At 37.8% G+C, this 21335-nt stretch overlaps 1 protein-coding gene across 2 annotated transcripts; it reads right to left on the bottom strand.

Annotated features, from left to right (window-relative positions):
• Positions 1–2088: 2088 nt before the first annotated feature.
• Positions 2089–21106, bottom strand: Asb11 (ankyrin repeat and SOCS box containing 11). Of its 2 annotated transcripts, XM_087193716.1 has the most exons (8): positions 20874–21041; positions 19816–20051; positions 13717–13796; positions 9653–9760; positions 7118–7268; positions 4403–4537; positions 3135–3326; positions 2094–2814 (listed from the first exon to the last, which is right to left on the bottom strand). In XM_087193716.1, the coding sequence occupies exons 2-8, from the start codon at positions 19931–19933 to the stop codon at positions 2690–2692; spliced, it is 909 nt and encodes a 302-aa protein (XP_087049842.1). In that variant the 5' UTR covers positions 19934–20051; positions 20874–21041; the 3' UTR covers positions 2094–2689. The 2 variants fall into 2 exon arrangements, with proteins under 2 accessions (XP_004866141.1, XP_087049842.1); XM_004866084.3 differs by lacking the exon at positions 19816–20051 and having other exon boundaries at positions 2089–2814; positions 20874–21106.
• Between the last annotated feature and the right edge of the window lie 229 nt (positions 21107–21335).

Raw genomic sequence — 21335 nt, 5'->3', positions numbered from 1 at the left:
TTTATATGGGATATTTTTTGCAACATACCTTTTAATGTATTCTAATTTATCAATATTTTCCTTCAATGTTTCTGCCTTTGATATTATGTTTAGAAAATGCCTCCACTTTCATGTATATTCGTGTACATCTTCTTCTAGCATTTTTATTTAAATTTTTAAACATTTTCCAAACAAAGATCAAGATTTGCTTTTGGAGTATGAAGAAAGATTAAAATTTAAACTTTCCCTTTTTTTTGCTACTGGGAATCAAACACACAGGTACTCTACCACTGAGCTATATTCCCAGCCCTTCGTATTTTTTATTTTCAGACAGGGTCTCGCTAAGTTTCCCAGGCTGGCCTTGAACTTACCATCCTCCTGCTTCAGCCTCCCAAGTAGAGAGATTACAGGTGTGTGGTACTATGCCTGGTTGAATTTAAGTTTTTTCCCCCCATACAGTTAACTAATTAAGATTATTAGATGTATTGCAAAGTTGTAAAAATCAGATAACAGTGTAGACCAGTGCTAATAGAATATAATGTGAGCCAGATATGTAATTTAAAACTTGATAGTGGTCACATTAAAAAGATAAAAAGAAGTGAAGTTAATTTTAATAATATTTTTTACTCAACCCAATATACTCAAAATAGTATCATTTCAACATGTGACTGACATAAAAAGCTATTAGTAAGATATTTCATATTCTTTTTGTACTGAATCTTCAAAGAATGTGTATTTCATGCATACAGCACATCTTAATTCAGCTTAACCACAATTCTGGTGTTCAGTGGCCACTTGTGGTTAGTTAGCACAGGTCTGGAGCAGTGTTTCTCAGCCTTAGCAATGTTGACATTCTGGAGCAGATAAGTCTTTGCCATGGACTGTCCGTGCATTGTAGGGTGATTAGCTACATCTCTGGCGTCTACCCACTATATATCAGTAGCACCTTCCCCTCAGTTGTTACAACCAAAAATGTCTCCAGACACTCCCAGAAGTTGGGGTGGAGGGTAAATTTGTCCCCAATTGAAAACCAAAGGCCTAGAAAAATTGAAAAAAAAATATGTTTGGAGTAAATCTTATTATCTGAGGGAGAATTTTCATTTTGGAAGCTAACAGGTATTACTATAGTCACTGACCCAAGACAGTAGTTCTTACAATAATGAAAAGTCTGTAAAGTGTCCATGTTCTAAATTCAGAGAAAGAAGAGGAAGAGGGTGACAGAAGGGCAGAAAGGGAGGGAGATGGGAAGAAGAGAAAGAAGAAAATTCTTTAAGTACCTTTGGGCTTACCGTGGGTCTTTATCTACACAACAAAAATACTGACCCAGCATTGAGCCCACCATGGTGGCTGACATCAACATGTCACTGTTTCAAAAGCACTGAGAATCTTGACTTTGAAAATAAGCCAGTGCTTGGGTTGCAACTTGCATCAGATAGTACTTGTGAGTTCAGGCAACTGCAGAGTGCCAAATGATAATCAAGCCTACAACTGTTAACTTTGGAGAAGAGAATTTAACATCAGAAGTCAGAAGTCAGAGAACCCAACCTCTGGGTGAGCAAATCTCCTCCATTATCTTATCAAATGAGACTGAAAGAATCTGACTACAGCCATCCTGGTCTATGCAGAGAGCCCTTTAATCCCTTCCCTTGCTATGCTTTTACACCTGCTGCAGATGTATCCTCATGGGTTTTAAAATGCAGTAAGCACAGCCACACCCTATAATTCCCTCATTGTTCAGCCCTGCTCTTGACAAACAACAGGCAGACCCTTCTGCATCCTCAAGCCAGGTCCCAGCCAGATAGCCACAACCCCCTTGTATTGAACCCTCCTAGACCCCCAAAGTCCCACTGTGACTTTTCCTTTCCACAGCGCCCCTCCGCCTTTTTATGCTCATGACCCTATAAAGACCCCATAGCCTGTAGGAGAGCAGCTGGTCTGGTCGCTAGTGCCTCTCAGGTTTGTTCTGAAATAAACCTGTCCTGGTGAGCTCCGACCCCTGCTTCTTTTCCTTTTTGTCCTAACAGACTCTAGTAACTGGAAGCCCCAATTAACTGTGATCTTTTCAAAGTACTTAACCTGTTTAAGTATTAAAAAAATGACAAAGAAATCAAAATTACAGGAGAGATTTATTCAAGGAAGAAACAAAAGAAAGGATGAAAGAAAAAGAAAGAACGAGAAAGAAGGAAAGAAAGAAAGAAAGAAAGAAAGAAAGAGAAAGAAAGAAAGAAAGAAAGAAAGAAAGAAAGAAAGAAAGAAAGAAAGAAAGAAAGAAAGAAAGAAAGAAAATGGGGTAAAGGAGAGGAACTAAATCAAGAACACATCGGAATATTTAACATTCATTATAATCTTATCTACCTGGATTTACATATGCCTATACAATATTCAGAATGCTGACTCATAGGTATTAGAGGATCGTGAATCATGAGAAAATAGCCTACTGTTTTCACTGTACTTCACAGTCTTTTTAAAGTTTACTAACAACAAAAGCTAAAAACTAAAAGGTTTCTGGTTGCCTCTTGATTAATGACACCATTAAACTAACCAGGAGTTTGCATTCCCCAAATGTTCTGGTTTGTCGGGGCTTGGTTCTAATTGCTGAGGTCATTCGGAGATACTCAGAGTCCAGCTGTTGGGTGTCTATAGTAGGAACCCTGGGTACAGGAGACAACAATCTACTTCTTTCCAAGGGTCTTTTCATGGACAATTGGGATTACTGGTACAGGAGGAATCTTTCCAGAGGCTCTGGCAGACAGAGTTTGTAGACAGCTTGATGACATGCCCGACCCAAGCACTTCCGGACACACAGGCGGCAGAGCTGGGAAAGACCAGGTGGCCCTGAGGGTGGGAATAAAATTGGTGAGACGCTTATGGTGGATGAGTGGCAAGGAATGATCGGAGAACTGGAAGAGGCCAAAACTTTCTGAGAGCAAAAGAGAAACTGGATCTGATGGGAAGTATAGAATGAACTAGCAAACACTAAATACAGGCAGGGGGCTCCTGATTTGTCCCTCTGAAGGGGATGTTTCTCTTTAAGTTGTTGCTCCTATAGTGATTGTATTACTGACATTGAAGAACAAGGTCCCATCTCACATCCAGAGGGACCTTCCATTTTTGCAAGGATTTCAGCTCAGTACACATGTGTGGGCCTTTCTTACCTTCCCGGAGCAGGAGGGCCTGCTCCACGCTGCTCTGGGGAGCAGCCAGATCAAGCGCACGTTTGCCTTGTGCATTTCTGAGCTTCAGGGTAGCCCCATAGTCTGTGAGCAGGTGGATGATTTCTGCACTGGACTGACTTGCTGCAGCGTGAAGGGGGGTGTCCATCCATTGTCCATTGTCAACACTGGCTCCTTAACAAAGCAGATGTGAGTGTAAAATACAATGAGCCTAAAATAGAGTTGTTGTATACAAAAACATCTCAAATGACATGACATATTTGACAGATCTTTGAAAAATACGTGACTTTAGTCTACAACCTCAGCAATGCCTACTAAGATCATTCCAAAACATTTTGATGGGAAAAGTAGATGTGGATGTTTTTAGTTACTTTAAGTAGTTGACTTGCTTTCCCATTCAAAATATGTGACATACAAAATAAAATATTCGAGGCTCCTGTTACATAGAATTATTCTGTTTTGTGGCAAAGATAAAGCTAAATTTGTTTAGTATATATATTACTTGAAAAGATCCTTTAATTCACTGAAGGGAATAATAAATGATGGGAGTAAGAAACGATAAGAAAAATATTAGAGATAAAAATTCTCAACTGAAGGTTTTTACTACAACCTCCACCTTTGTCAATGACTAAGTGTATTAAGACTTTAACCAAATGATAGTTCCAAAATATTTTACTTTTCTCTGGACTCTTCATTTCTATATGTGCCTTTTAGGATTAAAAAAATAACTAAGTAATGTGGTAGAGTTGATGTAAAACAGTCTTGGCAAATAATGTCGGTTGTGTTTTGCTTTCCTGTCCAGCATCCTCCTGTTAACCAAGAGGTTTCCCTCTAGGGAGCTACAATAGTTTCTTGTGATTCTCAGTTCATATGTTTCTAAGGAAGCCAAATAATTACAGAATAAACTGTAAGCTAGGCCTAAGCCAATCATATATTGTACTCCCTTGGAAGACACAATTGGTTCAGAGATAGCTTTGTGATTCAAAGAGTCAAGGCTCCTTCTTGCTGCATATGAATAAAGATGGTAAGGAGCCCAGGTGTTACTGGTAGCCATCTTGGGACCACCAGGGAGAACGATATCAGGTGAGTGGTGTCAACATCAAAGAAAGCAGAACTGAGAAACACAGATACTCATTTCTCTCATTCAAACATCAAATGCCATCAGAATTTTTTTCCAGCCTAATAACTTCATCTTTGAAGACATAAAAAAATGTTTAACAGATTTTTCTCATAAGATTTCTGGTAATTACCTAATTCCAGAAGTTTCCTCACACAGTCTACTCTCTGGTAGGTGCAGGCCACATACAGAGGAGTTCCAAGCTGAGGCACCTCTTGGTCAATGTTAACATTGTTTACTAGCAGGATCTCCATGCACTCCCTGTGACCTGGTAGGACGTAAGACAACCTCACTCAAGTAAGAGACACATTGAATATTCACAGAATTATATGACTGCTTATCTGGAATGGGCTTTAGAAATATCCACAATCTCTCTCCGTAGTAGAAAAAAAATTATTTTGTTTTTAGAACTCATAGGTAGAAATTCCCAAAATAGAAATACTAAAAATAAGAGCATGCTCATGTTTTCTTCACCCAAATTTCTCTATGCAATCCCTGAGGTAACTAAACTAAGGCGCCAAGGAGCACAGCTGAAATCACTCTCTAGAATGAAAGCCCCATTTCACAAATGGAGCTGCAAGGTCCAGAGAGGTAAATGACTCATCCTATTATTGCTCTGAAATGTCCATGGTCAAACCCAAGGCCCAGCCCTATTCTCTCTCTGTTACAAATTTTCATTCTCTTCTTCACTCATGTATGTGAGATTGGCTGTGTGACTTGTACCCTTATTTTCTTTAGCCTAGAAAATACCTGTGAGACTGAATAAAAGTTATCAAGTATAGAATATATTTAAATGCACTTTCAAATTCAGTGACTAACAAGAACTATATAAGCAAGCCTTGTCCTTGGAGAATTTGCCCAATGAAGAGACAGGCATGATTATTTTGTAGCATAGGAATGACGTGTTCAGGAAGGAATGCTCCTGAGGTATTGATGGGACCATATAAAGAATTGGTTCTCCTTGAAAATTTAAATGTTTCCCTTAAAAAAGTCTTTGCATCACTAACCCTAACCAACTTTTTCTTTATGGGTAACATAAAAGAAAGCTTCATTTTATACCTGCCTGATTCATCACCAATTCTGAATTAAGCATGAATATGCATTATAATATACAAATCAGAACCTCGTAGAAGTGTTTGTTCAAATACATAAATATACCAAGACATATGTCAAGATACTGACTCACTCAAACCCAGTTTGCTCACGTAAGTGTAAAGTTATAAAGATCCAGAAATAATATCTAGTCAGTACTTAAAAGTGCCTGACAAATAATTTAATAAACATTCATCAATAATTCTTGTCTCTTTTTAACATAATCAGAAACTGAGCTTAGTTTGTGTTAAATGTAAATAGTCTTGGGAAGTTTTAAAGTGGATATACAAAACTTAATAACTAAAACTAATGTAACAGTATCTAAAATAATGAATTTGCTAATGATTCTTCCATTCTATGGATATTGGTTTTTAACATGCTTTTATAATACAGAAAAAATATCTAGAGACATGTAAACTGTGTGTTTATGATACATATAAATGTTTTGTAGGCACACAGATAACAAACACTCCATATATAATCAGTCAAGAAACTACTTAAGAACTTGAAGCCATTCCCAATATTTATCCATTTTTAAATTAGATAAAAATGCAAATAATATTTTTCTTCAGATCAGCATTAAAATTTGAAAAAGACTTTAGTAGCTCTAAAGTACTCCATTACTTGACTTAAAGGACTTACTTGATGTTTGGGAAATGGCTTATATCTGTTATTAATCAATAAATATTTATTAAATACATTTAGAACATAAAAGACATAAATATATTGAGATTTGGGTAATTTGCATCATTAAAAATAACCCACTTGGGTGAAAAATTATGAATTGACATGATTAATAATCTGAGGCAAATTTTCACTATTGTCTTTTTTTTTTTTTTTTTTTGGTAGCGGGGATCGAACTCAGGACCTTGTGCTTGCGAGGCAGGCGGTGGAACCACTGAGCTAAATCCCCAGCCCCACTATTGCCTTTTGAAATAAAGACTTTTATTCCCAATTACAACAGCAAAGATCACTATTCTAAAATATTCTAACTTCTCCATTATATTCCTGATCTTGATATAGGAGAATAACTTCACCAGTGGGTGTCACTGAAATGTTGCTCTTTGGGTGTGACTTTGACAAATGGCCTTGTGTGTTGAGTGGTCTCTTCTTTTTCATGTCTGGTTTATGCTTATAGTGTTAAAATTCTTTAAAATTACTCTTTTTCTTCACTTCAAAAATAACTCACAAGAATGTAAAGTCAGCTTCATGACTTTGAATACCCTGCTTTTTAAAGTTGGGACTGTTTTCAATAACTATGACCTTGAAGTCTCTAGAGTGCATTATTTATGGACAGTTGCATGAACAAGTCCATTAGAGGTGGTATCATCCTTGGCTTTCAAGGCACTTTCATAATTTATTTTATGGTAGTGGTTGTGTTTTATGGGCTTTAGAGGATGTAGTGTTCTTTTCTACTAAGAGCAGAGTCACAAGCTCAGTACAATTCATGAGGTCACAGCTACTGTCTTGGCTGCATCAGCTGCCATCGAAACACCAGCAAAGAGGCTCAGTAAGGAAAGATCTGCTGAGAGACTGTCCCCAGGAAATGGGACATCTGAGACACGAAAAGATTCCCAGGAAATTAAAAGAGCTGTTTTATGTCAAATTGATGTTTTTGGAAGTTATTACTGTGGGATTTCTAAACCACACATACTCTAAAGGTGGACAGATCTGGGCAGCCCTTGATGGCCAGCACTAGACCATTGGTTCATGCAAATTGGAGTGAGCCCAACACTATTCTGTGTGGCTCATTTACCTCTTTTCACTGCTTCATGGATGGGTGAAGCCAGGTGCACCTCGAGCTGGGCCTTGGCTCCAAACTCCAGCAACACGTTGACACATGCAGCACTGCCGCTGCAGCAAGCATTGAAGAGGGGTGTGGCTCCATGAACTGTCACTGCATTGACCTGCCAATGAGCAAACAGAAATCCAGAGGATTTGCTACTTCTTTCTCACCCTCTCCAAGTATGCATTCCTATATACTTGCCCCAGGAAATTCCCCATACTGATGAGTAACTGAGGGAACTCTACATCTTTACAGTGTTATGAAAGCTCATGAGGTTTTTGGTTGGATCAACTAAGTTACTATGTGTTAAACACTTAGAACACTGCCTGGTACACAGTAAGCACTGAATGAACATTTGCAGCAACAATTATTTCCATTAATATGGAGCTCATTCCCCTTGCAGTTGTGACCAAACATGTCAAGAATCGACAGTACTAGAGAAATCAGCTAGCTTAAGGTCCCAGATTTTATGTTGTCAAAAAAATTTCCTTGAAAAATCCCCACATTTCTATTGTTTTTCTTGCCACAAATTTCCTCTTTAGTCTATATAAATGATATAAATTGAATATACTAGCATCAACATGGTACCTCCAACCATCCTCAGTACCTTGTAGGGATGTGGGAGGCACATGAGAACCAGCAGGGCTGGAAAGCATCACTGAATATCAACAATAGACAGGGAAGGACATCAGGGGACTCAGGCATTCTGGTGGGAAGACCGTGATATGATGGAAGTGTCATATCACAATGATGATTTGATGTCAAACCGTTTTGCCTCAACAACTAACAATAGATGATTGTAAAACTCAGGATTCAAAACTATATTGCTTTAGGAACAAAAATAACTTGTCTCCATATTTCCAGTGTGATCTACATGAAAATGGAAAATTAAAGATGAAATGCTGAGTTGGCAGAGATAGACAAGGACAGGCAGAAATGTGTGTGAATTCACATGCTAGGGATTTCTAGCCTATTTATATGTTTACTAAAAATCATTTTGTGGATCTGGTTTGATTTGTTTTTTCTAAGTACCATTTTCATCCTTAGTCTGGGAAGTCTTATTTGATTTCCTAAAATTTTCTATCTTAGCTTTTGGCAACGGCAACAAGCATTTATTGAACACCTAATAGCTGCCAATGTTTTGGAAACAAAGATGAATAAGACAATTGCCTCTTCTTCAATAGTCTGAATTTTATTTGGGAAGACAACACAAAAAATGATAATTTTGATATAGTGATAAGTGCTTTAAATCACTAGGGGAACAGGACAAAGGATAGCATAGATTTGGGAAATAGGGGGTAAAATTAACAGGATTTTGTGATCAATTAAATGGGAAAATGGTAGGTACAGCATGACTCCCAGTCTTAGGAGGCCAGAAGAATATTTTGCCCAGTCTCTGAAACTAGCAACCCAAGATGAAAAGCCGGTTCCAGTTTCAGATGCATTTAATTTAAAGTTTCCATGGAACTGCCCAGTATGAGGGAATTTCTACTGACAGAGCCACTCATTCTTTTTCTCAGTTTGGTTTAAATGTTAAATGATCTAATACTGTACAGCATTTATTGGCGCTTCCCTTATAAAACTTCTAAACACAAGGAACTATTGTCCTATTCTTTTTTCCCTCTAGTAAAACTACTCTGTGACGTGAGAGAAATGCTTAACATTTCCCACCAGCAATCTGCTCGTGATTCCAATCATTCAGCTTGGGAGGAAATGGCCCTCATACAGCCTCGCCCTCATTGTTACCCATGAGCTAAGTGGTAACTTAGAGAAGTTCCACCTAACGGAAATGCACGACCACAATGGCATTGGAAAATCAGTTTGTAACAGGAAGACTTTTATATTCAATTCTCCACGTAGAATCCGACTTCCACACAAATGGAAAAAACATCACCGTTAAGCACTTAAAGGCCTTGCAGCTTGTAAAACAAAGCACGCAAGGACTAGATCAAAGAATGACATTACCAATAATACATTATCTGGCAACTGAGTATGGGTATCATTGATATTTTCACAGGGTTTGATTTTTATAAGCCTATTCCAATATGTGTGTTATACATAGCTCCTCTATCATTCTTTGCAAAAATTAGGATGTAAGCTAAAAATGAGCTGAAGCTCAATGTGTGGTTTTTCAATGTGTCATTTATCAAAAGTCCATTCAATTTGGTAATTTTGCTCAATAAAAGTAGTGGTTGGCTTAGGCTTGAATTAAGAGTGTCTTTTGATTAAAAATTATGTTAAAATTTGTTCTTATAATGTTTTACAACAAAGTTTTTTAAGTCAGCATCACAATTTTGAAAGACTTTCTATGAATGATGACATCTGAATGCTTACACATGGGGGTCTAAGCTGAAAAGAGGAGTAATTTGAACAATGGAATACAGACATGGATGGGAGCAGATATCACACCAGGGCAGTGCATGAGCAGTCTGGAAGGTAAAGTCTCTTTGGGTATTAGCAGGTGCTCCTGGGCAAACAGACCCAAGTGGTAGGGGTGGTATTCACCTGTGCACCGTTTTCTAGTAAGACTTTAGCGCAGGCCACATGACCTCCCAGGCACGCCTCGTGAAGAGAAGAGACTCGGTTAATTGTGACAAGGTTCACATTGACGCCCTATAATTGGGAGAGAAGAGAGTTAAATGCAGTGGTGACTACAGCAATGAAAGCAGCACTGTTCAATACGTTTCTGGAGTTTTCCCTGTCTGTGGGTCTAAAGACTAGAGGCCATGACCAGGAAAATCTAAACAAAGCATGGGAGCCCTAACTGCATTCATTCAGCCAAAGTTTATTCAGTATTCTGGGTCAGGCAATGGAGGACCTGAGTCTTCAAAATTTATGACATGAGTCTCTCTTCCCCCAAGAGCGTACTGGGAAGAGAGCAAGAACATTGCTATACTGGAAGCATGTTCAAATTTTCACTGGTAGCATGGGAGTCCTTGAGCTGGTTTGAGGAGTAAGGAAAAACTCCCCAACTGGAGTAGTATTTAGCTAAGTCTTGAAGCATAGACACTTTCAAGATAGGAGATAAAGAGTAAGCCACTGGGAGGGAACAGAATAAACAAAGTCAGGAAGTATGGCAGGGCCGCAGTAGATAGTTGGCTATTTCTGGATCAGAAAGAGCCTACAGAAAGGGGAAGCAGGAAGGAGATGGAAGAAGATGCAGAAAGATGATGAGCTGGGTGGAAGCAGCATTGCTTCAGCCACAACCCTACTGAGTGAAGATATCTCTAAATTCCCTGGGTCTGGAGCAGAGGGATTCTCCTAATCTTCATCTCCTTACCCAGGTATGAGTGTCACCACCATATCCAGCCATTTCCCCTTCCCATATTCCTTGCTCCACCTTCCTCATCCTGGAGTCCATGTGACAGATGACAAAGTTGGCCTAGCTGCTGGGCAACGCTGACTTTATACCATGATTGTTCATACCCTTTGTCAATGTGGCTCTTACCATTTCCCCTGTGATTACCACTTTCTATCTGCAAAAGGAATCAGGTTCCTGGTTTGTCCTCCCTGCCTCGTAACTGACCTATGAAAGCTTCCAAAACTTAGTGCCATAACCTTGAACCTCAAACTCCAATCTAATACTCACCATGTTCTGCAAGATCTCCATAGTGCCAGCTGCATCCCTACTATGGCTAGCAGCTGGGATTTCTCATAGGCTTCTCTATGTCTCCTGGGTCTTATCCATTTTCATGTCCTAAGTATGGCATCATTAGCCTAGAACTGTGTTACATTTTTCAAATGGGGCATCTAATACAGTTAAAGAAGTCTTTTCCTTTTCCTTTCCCCATATATGTTTCTTTTAAGAAATTAGGATTTTTAAACTGGCTAAGCCACAAGGTGGCAGCATTGTGCTACAAAAAAAATCTCAGAGTCCCTGGAATTTCAGAAATTGCTGCTGGACAGGCTGAAAGAACATCTAGAGTGAATCGTGCTCATTGTACATGAGAAGATGGAGAAGCAGAAAGCTCAAATTATATGTAAGGCTTGACACTCTCCAGCTATTGGTGACAGCCAGCATAATACCTGAATCTTGGTCTAATGCTTTACTCACAGTGGTTTAATATTTGACTCGTGTTTACCACATTATCTAAATGTGAACTCAAGTTTTTAAAAGTAGCACATTTTTTGGCTAGCATGAAAGGTAAAGAAGTGGGGATATAGCACGAAAAATTTGAACTAGTCTATGAAACATTCCTATACATTTAATCACACTATTGAAGTTAACATGCTTGCCTACAAGTAAAGCTAAAAAATTTCAAAATGCTAAATACAACATGGGATCCTGGATCCGATCCTGTAACAGGAAAAGGACAGGAGTGGAAGGACTGGTGAAATGTCAGTTGAGATAATGGTATCATACCAGTGCTAACTTCTTTTTTTTCACAAATGTACTATGGGTATATGTAAGATGCCAAAATGAGAGGAAGTAGGTGAAAGGTAGACCCTGATATTTTTGCAATTCTTCTTGAAAACTACTCCAAGGTAAAGCATTCGTTTAAATAGTAATAAAAGGATTGAGGTAGAAGGCTGAGAGGGAAGAGTCTGATGCAAAATTTCACTGTGTACCTCTTTACATCATTTTAATTTTGTGAATTTTGTGAATATTACATGTGAAAAATAATCAAATAAGATAATATTTAAAGTCCTTAAAAATAAATAAGCAAGTGATAAAATGAGGTTCAAATGCCATTATTGCTGACAGTATTGTTTTCCTTTTGCCTCCTACTTTCCTAAGAAATAATGCAAGTCAGAAAGGAGAAAGTAAAAACAAAGAAATAAAAAGAACATGCACAGAAAGAGCAGTGCAAGCTGGGCACAGTGGTGCACGCCTGTAATGTCAGCCCTCTGGGTGGTCAAGGCGGGAAGATCCCAAGTTCAAGCCCAGCTTGGGGAACTGGGGAACTTGTGTGATTCTGTCTCAAAACAAAAACGTTCTGGCCATGTAGCTCAGTATGAAGGTCCTGGGTACAACCCCCAGTGCTACAAAAAAAAAAACTGCAGCTGTTCAAATTCAAAATGATAAGAGATTTAAGACTGTTTAGGTGAAAGCTGATATGTGGAAAAGGGACATGATGACTAACCCTCCCGTGCACATGTAAACTCCAAAGCAAACCAAGCAAATGGAGTACTTTTCTCCTTTCACAAACAATTTCAAGGCTGTTGGTCATTATTCCAGGAGCTTGCAAATATAGTTCCCTTAATGACTAAGACATTAATAAATCTTCCTTATGGAGTAAGATTTATCCATTTGTCAATTTATTTTAATGTTTGCTCTTAAAATAGTGCATCATTCGGAGTAGGCAGCTTCATATGCAGGATCCACTGATCCCCAACTCCTAACAGTGTCTCACTCGTGCAATTTCTTCCCCTTGAGTGTGGGCCGGACTTACTGACTCACATGTAATGAGTAGAATATGATAGATGAGACAAGATGACGCTTCAGAGCTTAGGTTATTAAAAAAAAAAAACGAAATAAATCACTGTGGCTTCCTTCTTAGACGCTTTCTTTGGGGAAAGCCAGCTGCCATCTCATAACACAGCCCTGTAGAGAGCCCCACGTGGCAAAAAATTAAGATTTTCCAAAAACCATATGAGTAAGTTTGAAAGCAGATCCTCCCCTAGTTGAGCCATGAGATGACTGCAGCCCTGGCTGATACTTTGCAAACTGGAAGCTACTCCCTGACCTACAGAAACTTCAAGAATCTACATATTTGTTGTTTTGAACCACTATGTTTTGTTACACAGCAACAGCAGACAGTTACAACTTCAGGATTGTTGTCACTAATGTACATGGGGAGAATATGAGATGAATTAGTGCAACATAAATTTGAAGGTACCCTTCATTGCCCCTCACAGGCAATTGTCCTATTGTAACCAGAACTGCAAAATAAAACTTTTAAAAGTTAGGTTTTGTTTTTTTTCCTTTAGAGATCAGCAACTTTCTCCAATTTTTTCCTGCTGAACACATAGCAGCACTCCCTCTTCTCTTTAGCCCAAAAGAAGTGACATAATATGTAGATGTCAACCCCAGGAGGCCAGAAAGAGGAGGAGGAGCTGCAGATGGCTGGAAGTGATAAAGCCAGTGTGAAGATTTGCACTGTCTCTCTGTGCTCCCCTCCCCTCTGATCCGTACAGGCCCAGACCCCTTATGGTAAACTGAGAGATGGTGATTTGAAGCAAATGGGCCCCTCCTTCTCCTTGGAGCTAGCTTTGAATGAATCCTTTTTCTTTTTTACCCAAATATATGCCCTCCTTTTAACTGGTCAGCAGCCAAGTCGCCAAACTTGAGCGTGTGAACCTAAGGGGTGGATAACACCATAAGATAAAGGAAGCCCAGAAGAGAAAAGAGGGAAGTGGGCAGAATATGAGGCAGTTCTTCAGGAAATGAGATGCAAGACTACCAAGCAGTGAAGTATATGAGGATGTATGTGCCTGGAATGATGTATATGCCTGCCATATCTGGGACCCAGATATGGCAGGCAAGATCTCTGCTACCGCCAAAGCTGATAGAGAATGATGCTTGATTTTAGCAGAAGCTCAAAGGATCAAGTCTTTAGTTTACTTACTTGTGTAATTAAAGTTTTAAGGGCCAGTAAGCGGCCCTGGGCTGCAGCTTCATGAAGCGGGGATCGATCCGCCCAGCAGTCTGAAACACAAATCAAGCTCAGAGTCAAGGTCTGCAGACTTTTCCCGCAGCACATTCATGCTGCCCACCCACTGTGAGGGAAGATTTGGGGGAAACAAGGGAAGCAGGTATCATGCATCAAGTTTCTTGCCCGCTGCTGTCGGAGTGACAGGCTCCTGCGTGTAAATTCCATTGGTTTGGGGGACTGTGCAAAGAGGGGAACAGTAGATCTCTCTGGCTTTGGGGGAAGAGGGCAGTTTCAACAAAGCAATAGATTTAGTTCAAACAAATAGTGCCCGGCACTTGATTCCAACAGCTCTAAAGCAGGCAAATGAAAGACAGCACAGGTTAATGAGCTTCCACAATTTTCATTCTTCCCATCTCTCTACCCCATCCATACCCAAAGGATTAAACAGGCCATGTACTAAAAAAAAGATTCTAAGTGTTCAGAGAAAATGTCTCTTTCTAATTCCCTAGGTAAATGCCTTTGCTTCATTTGATAAAGAAGTCTACCTATTGTCATGCAAATGTCAGTTTTAGGTTTTCTGCTGATATAATCCTCCTAATATTTTTCCTCCAACAGCTTTACTGTGGGTAGTTTACCGTGATGGCTGAGCACAGATTTTTATCAGGACCACCTGGGTTCAATCCTACCTTGAGTACTCAGCCAAAATTAGCACGCTGTCAAAACAGAACCTCAATGTTCTGATCTGTAAAATGGAGACACAGTCACCTAGTATTTGGCAAGTGCAATCAAACTGATCTACGATGTTAGGGACGCAGGATTGACCATGTATGATTAATAAGCAGACATGGTAGGCCAGTATTCTAAGGGACAGCTTTAGAACTGTTTTCACGAATGTGTTTTTCTTATAATTGTTTCTCTGGAACCAAGATTAACCAGCTAAATGGGTATTTGAGCAGTAACCCTCTATTAAAACTGCCAAAGAGCAATCATTTTTTTCTGGAAGAATATCTACTCCAGTTTGCAAAATTTGGGCATTTTTCAAATTATGACTATATTCTTCATTAAAAAGCACGTAATACAATTTGGATTTAATGCAAAAGACCCTTCTTAACCTCTTCTAGGTGATCCCAATGGCGATAAGATCTCGGCTTTTCATATCTGGACACTTGGCAAAAACAAAGTCCCACCAAAAATGGAAATGTATGAATTTGAAATAACATAAAGTCTCAAGAAAAGAGTAAGCTTTTCCAGTGGATAAGAACCAGAGTTATAAGCGTTTCAATAAGCTTCTTCCTATCTGGAAACCCAGTGTAGCCTCTCTAATTCCTTGGGTTACAAAAAGTGGAAAAAATTAGAATGAACTGTGGATTGATACTGGAACAATTGGTAGAAAAATTTGATTTTTAATATAACAAGATATATATACAGTAAATTTAGATGTAAAATATAGATGTGTATATAGTCATATTATTTTAAACATGGTGCTCCATGAAAACCAAACCAAGGCTCCCTAGAGAAAAGACTGATCCCAGGCCCTGGCCAGAAGAAATATATAAGGCGGGCTTGAAACATCTTGTCAGGGAAGAAAGTACTCAGCCAATGGGGCATATCAAAAAGACACAGAACCTGATGTATTGGAGCTTCCACTGCCAAATATGGGACAATTCTAGCACCAAGATAAACAATGAGAATAAGACATTATATGCTATTGAATAAAATAGGAGCCTATAAATCCTCACTGATACAGATAATAGAATATTTATGAGTCCTCACTCATAAATAGTATACAAATATGAGAAAAGAAAGCACTTCCTTACAATAGAAGGTCATCTTAGAAACGTAGATGTAAAGACAGAATGAGCACCTTTTTATTTCTCCACCAAAAATTTATTGACAAAAGGCGCAGGAGTAATTGTACAGAGGAACAAGGCTGGGTGTGGTGGTGTGGAACTGTAATCCCAGCACTCAGGAGGCAGAGGCAAGAGAATTGCTGCAAGTTCAATGTCGGCCTGGGCTACATAGTGAGTTCAAGGCCAGCCTGAACTACATAGCAAGGCCCTGTCTCAAAAAACAAAACAAAACAAAATTATACAGAGGAACAAAAAACATAAAAACCACCTTACCCAGATGATCGATGTTAACATGAGCAGAAATAGAATCAATTGGCATTGTGTGCCATCTGATGAAATGCAATGAGCTGCATCATATGCCATCAGAGGGAACACAATGAGAAAAGCAGGCCATTGCTTCTATGACATTCCTGTCCCAAAATGCATAACCTGACTCTGATCATGAGGACACTGTGCACCAACTCAAACAAAATAACTAGGTTGGAACCAGTCCATGGGACTGCTCCAGATTGAAGGGGGCTGACAAGACACAACATCTAAAGGCCACATTTACCCTTGGATAGGATACTTTTGTTATAAGGACATTGTTGGAATAGGATGCTAAACAGGAATGGGATCTCCTGGCAAAGAGAAGTGGAAATTTTTTTGCAAGACTCCTCTAACTTTTCTGTCAGTTGAAATTAGTTCCAAAATAAAAAGTAAAGAAGTGAAAGAGAAAGATATAAGATAGATAATATCATTTGTGATCCTATGCACCTGATAACAGAATACCAACCCCCCTCCTCTGAGGTGCCCCTTATCTAAACTTGTAGTTTTAGGGACCTATGGTTTTCAAGAGAGGAGGGACCCTTATTTTATAAATGAGAACAACCTCAAATGCATGAGAACCACTTTGCCCCACATAAAGAAGTCTCGTGGCTAGGGTCAGAAGTAAGACTGGACGCCAAGTTTTAAGGACTCAGAAAACAGCTTATTCTGGTTTCTAAGTTCTGCCTATCCTTGTGGTAGGTCACTTGTCTTAGGATGCTCTGATATCTACCTTCTCTCGATAAATGGCATGAAATACATCAATTGTATCACCCCCAAAGTAGAAATCATTTTTGTTTCCAAACTGAAAAGAATCATTCTCAAGGAAGTAACCTTTCCAGTCCCACTGTTTTTCACCAATCGATTCAAAGGACTTTGAAGGGTTTTTCACACAGAACTATTTCCTCATAACTGCCAAGGTGAGAGTCCTCTGTTTTTCTATGCTTGTTCCCAACACAGTCACTCATTCTTATCATTCTCATTTTGCAAATTGGAGCTAATTATGAGAAATTAAGGATAGAAGTTATTTGGCAGGTTGGAAATTTTTCCATTCCTTTCAGGAAATATGCAACTAAGTTCTCCAAGTAAATGAATGCTTAAGTAGGACTCAATCATTCTCTCCTGAGGCAATCTATTTTTAGTGATTTGGCAGACTGCCTGAGTCACAGGGCTGCAAACACCTTATGAAGATAGTTTACTCTACAAATATATTTACTTGTTCCTGATGAGGTGTTCGGAAAATGTTCAAGTACTTTTTCATTTCCTCCTTTGATTTTTTTTCTCAAAATGTGAGTTATATCTCTAGTTCTCAGATTCTCTGGATAACAATTTCATGGTGACTTCTGAAACTATATAATTCAATGACAAATAACAATACTTCAAATGGAATATATTAAGTGCCAAGTATTCATGATAAAACTATTTTAAATTTTTTATTACAATTTTTACCCTAATTTCAATAAAGATTTGAAATTACTAGTTTATTATTCAAAAAAACCACTTAACTGGTTATAATCTCCAGTGCACCTGTATGTAACAATCTTTATTCTCTTTATTCAAGTTCTGAAAAGATATGAAGCCACATCTCCACAGCATTTTTTTTAAAGAAAAGAAAATTCATAAGTAATGTCCATTTTGAACCAAAAAAAGCAAGAACATAGCAGAATTAAAAATATTTTAAAGAGAACAAAGATAATTGAGGAAAATATTGGAATACATTTCCTGAGATATCTAAAATATTATAATAAAATGGTGTTAAAATGAATATTCTCTAGAACATCTAGGTCTGGTAAGAAGATAAAACTCAGTACCAATGTTACACATAACGAGCAGGTTAGAACGAAGGCTTCTTTGAACCCATTAAGGACAAGTGAGTTGGACTAAAGATGAGAAATAGGGAGGCAGTGCCCCTACCAGGAACTAGTTCTTACAAGTTGAAAAAAGCCAGCAGGTGCTTGAGATATGTAACCACTCAGGGGATGGTAAGGCTAAGGCATGAGAATGCAACCAGCAGAACTAAATAAATAACAGAGTGTAAAGGAAGAAAGTCCTTTGGAAAGGACAGGAAAAAGGAGTCAGGATGAGGAGTCAGGCAGTGGCATGGCTGTTAAGTAGGGTCAGTCTGAATCTAGAATGAGGACAAGTGATTTTGAATGTAATACTTAGAACTAATCTTTTAGACTTAGCTTTGAAAAGCTTTTTTTTTTTAAGAGAGTACTATAGTTCTATAAACTCTTATCGGCAATTGTAAAATCCTCCAAATTCTGAAAACCAAGCTTTCCTCTAAATGTGATGGAAACTTCTCTGGCAGTGAAACATGGCCAGGACTCAAGTTAAGCAATTATTACTTTTATTTGTATTTTTACCTAGTATGAATACTTATTTGCACACTGTGCAATCTTTCTAACATTCAAAACCTCCTGAATTAGGAAACTTGTCTGAACCATGAGTTGTGGATAACAGGTTATATCAGCCTATATCTACATCTTATTTTCATCATCTTTGATGACCTGGCCACAGTGCTAAATATAGCTTAGTACAAATAGTAAAGGTTGAAAACTCATAAAGTTGGAGAAAGAGAATGCTTGCAGAAATATCTGCCACCTGAAGGGGGAATTCCAGTAATCCACCTGGTGCTGTAGGCATAATGCCAAGGGGCAGGGACAATGTTTCAAACTATGTTTACTGACAAAATGCATAAAGAAGCTTGAAAGATCAAAACTAATAAATAGCCAGCCATAGCTTAACTGAACTCTGATGAGTTATATGCAAATATAATAATGAAAACCACACTAACATCTCAAATAATCATTCCAGAATATGAAATTACAAGAAACAACTAAGAGATCTATCGCCCCCAAAGTGATATTTTATGAGGGATGTGATGTGAGGTGAAGCTTCCAAAAGAAAGAGTGCCCAGGATCTAAGTTTGAATTCTACCCTGGATGATTTTTCTGATTGCTCTGTGTTTTTAACATCACTGTCAATAGTTTACAAGAATGTAATATATCAGCAGAATCAAGCAATTTAACCTTGAGCTGAGACCATTGTAATTCAGCTAACTTATCAATTAAACATCATATATTTTCTCAAGAAACATTTGTCTGACTAATGAACAGCAAAGATGATTTCTGGTTTCACCCTTGCACAAAATTTAGTTGATTTTAATACATCTAGATTTGAATATACAGTATCTGACTACTTGCAGTATCAAAAGAAAAAACACTGTTAGAATCATGTAAAAACTATTGGTTCTTGCATGTTATGCCCACATTATTTATAGAAAGACTTATCAAATCTGGATCTATTGTGAGCGTTATATATGCGTGTGGGAGTGTAGGGACGTAGACACACCCAAACATATACATATAGAGGAAGAAAATTAAACTGAAAAGTTAACATGCACTATTCTCACCTCTGCCTCTTGTTAACAACAACTGAAAATATGGGTTTGACCTTATAATGTTAATTATAAGGTTTCTTGCAAATTACATAAATATGATCCTAGGAACTTGAACAAGGAAATCTACTTGAGCTAGAGTGTGAATGAATTTATTTAATAGATATGAATTATAGCTCCAGAACTAAATTTAAACCATGCTTACAGGGATTTTTTTCACTACTATAAAATCTTTTTAAGAGTGGAATGAAGTAAAGACCACAAAATAGGAATAACACACAAGAGCAATGAGAGAAAACATTTGTATACAACTCTGCCAATACTTTGTTGAATGTTACTTAATTTAAACTATGAGGATGATATATCTATGAGAACATCAAAATTATTACTAAAGATTCTAGAATACTCCTGTCAAAATTTACAAATTAAATTAGAAAATGGCTTTCCAGACCATGCTTTTAACTTGAAAGTAAAAAGAAGCATTAATGTTGTTTCTCACCAGCCAAAGTAACATACCTCCCTGAAATGTGTGACAAATGTAATCCCCAAAAGAAATCTCTTTCCATAGTCCAGGCCTTCTGACACTTTCTGAGACTTCGAAATTCTTCTCATTTTCCCCAGTTAATTGAAGCATTCTGATGCTTCGTCTTTGGAGGTCTTATTTCTTTGGATAACACTGGTGATGTTTAGGGTTTTCCAAGTTGTCCAGTGTATTGGAATCACATAGGATAAGACTATTCTGAAAGAGAATCCTGGATGCAAATGGAAATGGATACTAGATAAAGAATGATGTAATCCTGGCACCCCTGCAAACACTAAAAATACATAGGGAAATTCTGAACTCTGTTTATGAATAAATACTCCTCTATTAAGTAACAATCCAGCCGTGACAGGGATATCGGATTCGTTTAGTTTTGTAGCATCTCACTACCATTACGGTGAATTTTTTCTCACAAGAAATGTAACTAACTTGTACAAAGCATGAAACTTTAAGATGTTTTATCCAAAACTTGGCATTTCATATTATAATAAGCTCTGTTTGTGGTGCTTTGCATGGAGCCACTTACAAATGGGTTTAGTGAAGCATTTTTTCTGACGGTGACAACTGGTTAATCAATTTCCTTTGTAAATGAGAGCACAGAAATACATATAGCATGTCACGTTTGTTGCTTTAAATTCAATTTATTGGTCATTCTATTTCCTGAGAAAATTTAGTCTTGTTCAAACACAATGTATTTTAAAGTCTGATTAAAAATATTAAAGAAAATAAGGCTACGTAAGTAATTCTTTTGGCCACTAGAAATGAAGTTTCTTAAAATACTCTTAGAAAGCCACCATTCTATTTACTTCTTAGAATATTAATAGATGTACTAACTTGCAAAAAATAAAGCTGAAAATCTTTCACAAATTGGTGCACCCAACACGACTTGCTAATTTAAATGTTAGGTAATTTTTTTAAACTACCCACTCAAAACCAAAGTATACAGAAAATCTGCCTTCTGGAAATACTGCTCTGATGAATTATCTAGGAGGGTATTTTTTTAAGCATTGTGAATAAATTCATGTATTTTTACCTGAGATTCCACCATAGATCTCTTCTGCTATCCTAGCAGCTTCTTTTCTATTTCCTTTGACGATATAGAAATGGGTTAGGAGAGCCAAAAAAACTTTAATTAAAAGCTTGAAGAAAAAAAAGATAGCAAACATTGTAATAAAAATGTTTTTAAAGCCATAGAAAACAGGACCATCTTCCATTTTGGCTTATGCTCTGTATAGGTTCCTATGACTGCAAATTTTCACAGAGTTATTAGTGGTATCATATGACATCTATTTAAAACCTTCTAGCACTCAGTGCTCCTATTACCGAGGACTTAGTTTGTAGGTTCTAATCTAACTCTGATTTGGTGACTGGACTGCTTATGCAGTCACCCGTGACAATGTTAAATAAAGAAATTCTCTTCTAAAGAGAAATACCCAGGACTTCTAGAGCTACATTACTCAGTACTATCTAACAGAAGATTCAGGTCTGAAAGAGT

The sequence above is a fragment of the Heterocephalus glaber genome, unplaced genomic scaffold (assembly GCF_053883595.1).
Source record: "Heterocephalus glaber isolate CG9 unplaced genomic scaffold, H.glaber_assembly_v1.0 deba00001594, whole genome shotgun sequence".
NCBI lineage: Eukaryota > Metazoa > Chordata > Mammalia > Rodentia > Bathyergidae > Heterocephalus > Heterocephalus glaber.
The sequence above is the reverse complement of the archived record's forward strand: the minus strand, read 5'-3'. Positions and strand labels throughout refer to the sequence as shown.